This window comes from Plecotus auritus (genome assembly GCF_963455305.1).
Source record: "Plecotus auritus genome assembly, chromosome: 4".
Taxonomy (NCBI): domain Eukaryota; kingdom Metazoa; phylum Chordata; class Mammalia; order Chiroptera; family Vespertilionidae; genus Plecotus; species Plecotus auritus.
This window is the reverse complement of record NC_137775.1, coordinates 80,074,420-80,082,704: the sequence shown is the minus strand read 5'-3', so window position 1 is coordinate 80,082,704 and position 8,285 is coordinate 80,074,420. Positions and strand designations below refer to the sequence as shown.

The window sequence follows — 8,285 nt, the reverse complement described above, 5'->3', positions numbered from 1 at the left end:
CTTTCTGTCATACATTGAACTCTTACAATTAGCCCAATTGTAAATGATGTTCTACTATATAAATATTTAAATTATGTGTCAACGCAAAGGATATGAGCACATTAGAGTTTCAATATTTCTCGAGAGCTTGGAAGAAAAATTACCAAAATTTAAACTATAAAACCAACAAACCACAACCATGGAGAGAGATGTCCAATTTTAGCTGAAATATTGTCTTGGGCTGCTCTGATTGAGTACATTAATTTACCCAAAGAAAGCAAGAGTGTGTCATATACCCCATTGTCACACAGGGTGATATCTGGGGACTATTCTAACCTGATGCCAAAAAGTACTCAGGACTAACCCTCCTTAATGTAAATCTTTCATCTATTTCCCCTATTGGCATGCCTACATGAAGTAAATATACTAGCAATGAATTAGATTTCTTCTTATGAATAAATAAATTGGCAATATCATTAATATTTCCATTTCCATGATCTTTCTTGATGTTAGTGAGGTCCGAAAGGACAAACCCATTCTTGATCCTATTAGATTGCAAGCAGTCCTTGTAAAACAATAATCACCCACAGCAGTGCTATCTTCTGGAGCTGTTTTGATCCTCTTGGGGAGCTAACCTATCCTCCCCAGTGACAGATGGACCATAGAAACTGCTGTTTCATTCTAATTTTTAAGTTCTTCAATGGATAGTATTATGTTGTATATAGAACATTGAACCGTGAGACAAGTGACTCAATAAATAACAACAATCGACACCAGGTTACACAAACCACAAGTAAGAATGCATCCTGGACTCCTCCTTCTCCCCATCCTGTCTCTATCTCAAATGGTCACCAGGTCCTGTAAATATCTTGGATCTACCAACCTCTCCTTGTCGCTACTTCTTAGTTTAGCCATTGCCACGTCTCTCCTCAACTACTGAAATAGACTCGGAACTGGTAATTATTTTTGTTTCCAAACCATCTTCCATAGCATTGCTCAAGCAATTTCTCAAAACACCAACCTGATTGTTTTCTCTTGAAACTCACTAATATCCTCCTTTTTCTCTGTGGATAAGCACTAGTCTCCTTGGTGAGGTATAAAATGCTTCCCATAATATGGTTATTTATCTCCTCCCCTCCCCCTGCCCCACTGTGAGTTTCAGTGATATTAGTCCTTCTGAAGTCCCCAGAACATGTCGTAGAGTCATGTCTCTATGCTGTTTCCTGTTTTCTTCCAATCCTGGCTAACCTGTCCCCTCATGCAAAGCTATCTCCCATCAGTTTGTTAGTGAGGAGACCAGTTTGTTCATGATGAGTTGATTACATACACCATCACATTGGCCCTCCAGTAAAAGACAGTGAGAAGCTCTTATTTCCCTCCAAAATACTGTATGTCTTCCTTTCCTACTGTCCTAGAATCTTTAGAGACCTTATAGTCAAGATATCTATATCTATATCTATATCTATATCTATATCTATATCTATATCTATCTATCTATCTATCTATATATATATTTCATTCTAGAGCTGTCAATTTTAGGTTGACTCTAAATTTGAGGCTGATTAAATTGTATTTCTCTCCTCCAGATGAGTGTCGGATATAGAATATAGTATCAATGCAGGGGTAGTTGGAGAAGAAGTGCTTTCGTTGTCACCAAGTAGTTTCCTTGTGTTCATTCCAAAAGAAAATGTCTTCTCGAAATAGGTGTTTCACTGATTGACTATTGTTTTCATTTTTCAACAATTTTCTTTTCTTAATGTGTAGTTTCATCTGATCTGTGAAACAAGGGACCATCCCTCATTTTTGCACAGAGGTTTGGGTATAGCAGACTTTTAGTAAACATTTGTTGAATAAAAACCCTAGTGTCTTTTGCCCAGTGACAAGGTATAAGGTCTTGTGCATTTCACTTATCTGTTATGAGAATGGATTCTTTACGTGAAAAAATTAAATCAAATGAGGTCAGTGAATTTTGAATAGGAGTTCTGTAAACTGTGGATGCCTCAGTGGCAGCTGTGGATGGTGATGGCAAAGCCAATGAACAGAGGTTGGGATTCCCACATAGATTTCAGATAAATCAACTCTGTTTTCCTCTTTTATTCATTAATTAGTAGCATGCTATTCAAAACATAGATATTTTTTAAAATCTCACACTGATGGTTATTGTAAACTATTGTAACTAAGGACTTTATCATTTCCTCTCACCTCTAAAATGTTCTGCTTCAGTGGCTGATTTTCATTTGAGTAAGTAATCGAATTGAAATTACTTTTTTTGTTGAGGTTAGAATAAGGTTTATTAATTTGAGGTTTCTGTATATTTGCCCAGAGCAAAATTGTATTCTATTTGTACTAAACTCCAATTGAAATTCAGTACTCCTTGTGCTGTCATTGTCACCAATAGAAATTACAGACATTTTTACATGATACTGAATTTGTGGCAGTTATCCCAAATTAGCATTTATGGTCATCAATCACTATACTGAAATTACAGTATTATTTAGTCCTCCCTGGATAAAGTACCATATATATTTCTTTCTCAGAAATTTATTTGATAAATATATTTTAATATGTTTAATTTTCTCCATAATCCTCTTAAAATTGTACCTTGAAAATAGTCATAAAAATATAGAGAAAGGGCTTGGAAAGCATTATGCTAAGCGAAATAGGACAGTCAGAGAAAGATAGGTATCACATGATCTAATTCATTTGTGGAATCTAATGAACAAAATAAACTGCTGAACAAAAATAGATCCAGAGACATGGAAGCATCAAACAGACTGTTGAATCTCAGGGAGAAAGCAGGGGAGGGCTTATGGGTGAGGAGAGATCAACCAATGAACTTACATGCATATGTACATAACCCATGGATACAGACAATAGGGTGGTGAAGGCCCAGGATGGGGGGTGGGGGGTGGGAGTGGGCTGGATGAGGTCAATGGGATAAAATGAGGGGACATATGTAATACTTTCAGCAATAAAGTTTTAAAAAAATTAAAAGTTTAAAAGAAAAAGGTAATTTAAGGAAAAACATTCTGGAATAGGTATATGAATACTAGTAATTTGAATAAAATAAAAAGGATACTATGATAAATATATAGAGAGAAAGAGTGCTAATGGCACAATGAGATGCTAAAAATGTCCTGATTTAGATGTGACACAGCTGATAATTATTATTTTGGAATAAGCAGCCATAAGACCATAGATACTTTCTACACCTGTCAATGATAGACCTCAGCAGCTGTACCTATTTGGTAATGATTAGCCTCTTTCACCCAGTGTCATAAGTTCAGGTTCTGCATATCACTGTACTCAAGAAAGTCATAACTATATCACCTTCTTGAACAGGAAATTGTGTTTTGGTATTCTTTCCCTTTGTTTCATCAGTTTATTTTGCTTGTGGTAGCCCTACATAAATCCACCCTTTTTTAGATGCTATACTGAGTATGTTTTTTTCACCTTCCCATGATCCTTTCACATGCTTCTTTTAATACAATGATTTTCCTTGGCTATGCACTCATCTCCCACCATGGGCACCTGTGCTTTGAACAGGGTCAACTCCACCTATGGCTGTGATGCTGGGCACCAACTGGGAGCAGTTTCAATGGATGGGCATGGGACACATGTAGAACTCAGGTGACTCAATTCTGGAATTTTAATAGGAAAAGAGTCACATTTCTTACTCTGGCTTCTAAGAGAAAGGCGCATACCCAGGCCATGACAACTATCTTCCCACGGAAGAAAAGCAACTGCCTGAGAATGAAGCTGACACAGAAGAAAGCACTCAGAGACAGGAGGAGGGAAACCCTCAGGCCCAAAAGACAAGGTTTAAAACATGCCTGAAGTCAATTCTACACCTGGACTCTTCAGCTATGGGAGCCTATTGGAGGAGGTCAAGAAAGGACGTGACTGCCTGTTGACCCTCAAGCTGGACTCAGCAATTGGAGGTTCCTCACCCCCTCCCCTGTCCTTGGAATGTATGTTCTGTTCACAGTTCCCACAGTGGAAGCTGTTTCACGGACACAACCACGAGATAATAATGTATTGTTGAGCCCATTTGGGCTGAATTTGGGCTCAAAAATACACTAATCTTTCCATCACCCAAGACAAGCCGCATCATACGTCAGTTCCCTTGCATAGTAACTCTGTCACCTACCAGTCTGGAGTGGCCTGCTTCTTTTGGGTCTCTCCTTGCCCCCATGTCCAGGAGCCAGTTTGTGAAGCAACAGAGCCACCAAAGCCCTGTCTAGCTTAAGGCATTTTCAGTTGTCTTCTATATAAAAGAATAATTATCATGGTAAAATTATAATACAAGCTTAGTGACTTGGTACCTATAAAAGGAAACAATTGATTAATTTTATGACATTATAATTATTTAATATAATAATAATTAAGTCCATGGGTGAAAAATTGGCATTTGTTGACCTCTGTGATATAAACCTGATCTATATACTTAATATTTATAACAACCATGAATACAATTAGCCCATTATTACAGAGGAATAAGTATATATAACTTCCTACATTTATAGAGGAAATGCAGTGTTACTCTTTTGGATTTTTGGACTCCAGAGACTTGTTTTTTCATATGCATTCTCAAAACAAAATATAACTTCTCTCTTAGTATAAAATAAACTTGGACAATTGCAATCAACAATTCTTTCATTGTAGAACTGTGTACACACAAATGCTTCTTTCCCATATCAATAGTTGATTATCTAAACCTATCTTTTTCTAATTTCTTGTCAAAGTGGCATTTTATATTTCTAAGCATCCATTACAGAAAGGTCGTGGTGGGGGAGGGTGGTGTTAAAAGTGGAAGCTTCATGATGCCCCAAGGGAGATGATGTGTTCTGGGTTCTTGTGAGGAAGAACACAAACAAAATACAATGAACCTGACCTACATGGCTCAGTGGTTGAGTGTCGACCTATGAACCAAGAAGTCATGGTTTGATTCCCAATCAGAGCACATGCCCAGGTTTCGGTCTTGGTCCCTAGTGTGGGGCATGCAGGAGGAGGCCAATCAATGATTCTCTCTCATCATTGTTGTTTCTAGCTCTCTCTCGCTCTCCCTTCCTCTCTGAAATCAATTTTTTAAAAAAGTACAATGAAGTAAATAATGCCTTCTAGTCCAGACCTTGCATTTTTGCTATAACAAACTATTACAGACTAGGAGGCTTATAAAACAAGGGCAATTTATTTCTCACAGTTCTGGAAACTGAAGTCCAATGTCAAGGCACCTCCATAGTCACATTCTCACGAGGGTGTTCTTCCTAGTTCATAGCTGGCACTTCTTGCTATGTCCCCACAAGGTGGAAGGAGCAAGGGCTCTCTCTAGAGCAGGGGTCCTCAAACTATGGCCCGTGGGCCACATGCGGCCCGCCAAGGACATTTATCTGGCCTGCTGGGTGCCGCTGCTTAGCAGCTGACTCGTCCCGGGCCTGCAGTGTGCATAGGAATTTGTTCATAGTTTTTTTTTTAAACTATAGTCCGGCCCTCCAACAGTCTGAGGGACAGTGAACTGGCCCCCTGTTTTAAAAGTTTGAGGACCCCTGCTCTAGAGCCTCCTTTTAAGGCAATAATCCAATTCACGGGGGTTTCACAGTCACAAGCATCTCCCAACCTACTCACCCCTCCTCACCTTTAGAGTTTAGGATTTTAACATATGAATTATAGGGGGGCACATATTGATTTAGACAATAGCAATGCCTCCCATTGAAGCCAGGAGGAAAATAGTTGTCAAGTGATGAGCACATGTGGATGATGCCATTTCCAATGAAGAAGGGTTTCTGCATTGTGGTGAGAAGTTTCTTACACTGTCACTGTGTTGGAGACTTTGAGGAACTGTAGCTGAAGCATACTGAACTTTTAAGCATACTGGAGTTGTGGCACATGGAGAGAGCATTTCCTATTTGGGAAGATGAAGTACACCAGTTTGATACTAGTGGATCTTGAATTCCCCAGACATTTTTCTGAGCTGCTTTGATGCCTTTTCTCCTTTTTAATCTTCTCAAATAACATAAAATTGCCTTAATGAGGCGAATTAAGCAAGTGGAAACTGAGCATGCTCAAGTGTTTAGGAAAATTTTGGGTTATAGTTGGCAGTCTTTTACACAATTCCATATTCTAGTTGTAGGAAAAAAACAATTTTCCATGAATGTGAAGGGTATGTATCATTTCTTAGTATCTGGCTTGTGGGCTTTCTTGGAAGAATAATATCTGAGGTCAGTACACTCAAAACAAAATAATTGAATTTGGACATAATAAGGAAAGTTCACAGCTCAGAAAAGATCGGTGAGGAAATGGTGACCTAGGTAGATGATTTGTCTGAATCTGTAATGCTTTTAGGAAGCAAGAGCAGGGGCTGAAGGCTTATTCTGGACAGTTGCTGTGAAGAAGGTGGTTGGAGAAAGTACATCTGCCTTTCTCCAAGGTGAACAGCCCAAGTCGTCTAGCATGATAGTCTTCATTTTCCTGGGTAAGTGAATTATGCTCTGGTTTATCTGAATTCATAACACCAATTCTTTGGGCACTGAATGCTTTCCTATGTAACTTAACTCTTGATTAAGCTAATAGGGGCTTATAATATGAAGTATAACTTATAATTTTTTATTTTAGCATGGTTTTTGACTTTTACAAAAATTTACTTACTTTTGCTCATTTATAATTACAGAAGATACATAATATGAGAATTGCATTAATTACTTGGGTTGCTTCTGTTTTAGTGTATATGATAATCCAGTTACTTTGAGTTATTTATTAGGACTTATGGAACTCATATATATACTAGAACCTTTTAGAAATAAAACCTTCCAGTATCTATTTACAGGTTATAAGATGACAAAATTCAAATTATTATCTATTTTTCTTTAAAATTAAATAAAAATGAAATAATTTAAACCATACAGTTCTCCTCCTTTTAAGGTGTTTATATTTAAAAGGTAGGAGTCACTTACAGAATAAAATAACACCAAAGCAAATGCTTAATCTTTCAGTCAGTTTCTGTGACCTAGAGATAAAGTATGGATATATCTCTCTTATATTGGGTAGTGTAGATCTATTGTAAGATGTTGGTGAGAAAATAATTCTACTTAAAGTAGAATTCATGAGCTCTATTTGACATATGTGTTATTGGAGAAGTTATATTTTCTTCAGCATTTAGTAGAATATATAAAATGAATTTAGAATAAAAGGGATATTTATGATGATAGCTGAATATTAATAATCCACTCATTATACCAAAGCCAGTATATTTTCAGCTTATGCTACACTAATAAATTTTGATAAATAAAGACATATTTGTGGGAAAGAAAACAGAAAAGTCTATTTCAAATTATGTTAAGCACAAAAGGATAGTTAAAATAAACCAAGTCAAAGAAATTAAGGCAAGAAGGGAAAGCATTTTTAACATGTTTTTAGTTTTTCTTAGGTTTAAGTAATAGTTTTCAGTGTTCCAAAAATTTGCTTCTTGTATTTATTTCTAACAATAGTAATTTCTTATTTCTATTCTTTATTGTAAAGAGAATCTAGGAGAGTTTAACTTTGGTAGATCAGGTAGCCATATAACAAAACACTAAACATATTACAACCTCATTATGGCCCCCTTTGAAAAGACAATGGTGGCCTCCTGTTTTCAACTTTTACTTCTAGATAACCTTGACAGGAGGTTGCATGAAGGAGAGAAATAATTTCCAATACTCACAGGGTTAAAATAGTACTATTTGATAGTCTTAACCAGTATTTACCACAGTTCATTCTTCAAAATGCTTGTTTAATATTATCTAAATAGGTCTTGTGGGAAAGTCCAAAGAAATGTGGGACATAGTGAATTATTAAAAGAGTATTTAATATCCTAGTGAGCCTTTTACATCTTTAAGAAGGTAAATATAATGTGTAACATTCTTCATCATATTAATTTTAAAATAGAACTTGTTTTTCACTGAACACTTCAAGAGAACCCTTGAAAACTCCTGGGTTAAATACACAGTCACAAATCCCAGTTAGGAATGCATAAGATTTTGGAAAGTTGAAGAACTTTGGAGTTGTGTGGGCCAAATCATTGAGATGGTTTTTCTAGTTGATTCTGTGTTTCATCTGAGTGGAAGGTATGAAAAAGCATGTAAAATAAACCATCAGTGAATTGTTCAACCTAAATATTTAAATGTGAAAGAAAATGAAAGGGATTATGGAAAGACAATAAGTAGAATTCATTAATGATTATTGCATTGAGATAGTGGTGAGGTTTCAATGATATATCCAGGAGACCATCACCTATAAGTTGGTTGAGGGAGATAATTATAAGATATAATGAT

The 8,285-nt window shown here is 36.5% G+C and overlaps 1 protein-coding gene across 1 annotated transcript in view; it reads left to right on the top strand.

Moving 5' to 3' along the window:
* Positions 1-6,363: 6,363 nt before the first annotated feature.
* Positions 6,364-8,285, top strand: part of GFRAL (GDNF family receptor alpha like) — a gene marked incomplete at its 3' end in the record, with an annotated part of 56,948 nt that continues 55,026 nt past the window's right edge. Inside the window, exon 1 of the mRNA XM_080665109.1 lies at positions 6,364-6,451. Coding sequence (XP_080521235.1) covers positions 6,430-6,451 — 22 coding nt within the window. The 5' untranslated portion in view covers positions 6,364-6,429. The remainder of the gene's footprint in view (positions 6,452-8,285) is intronic.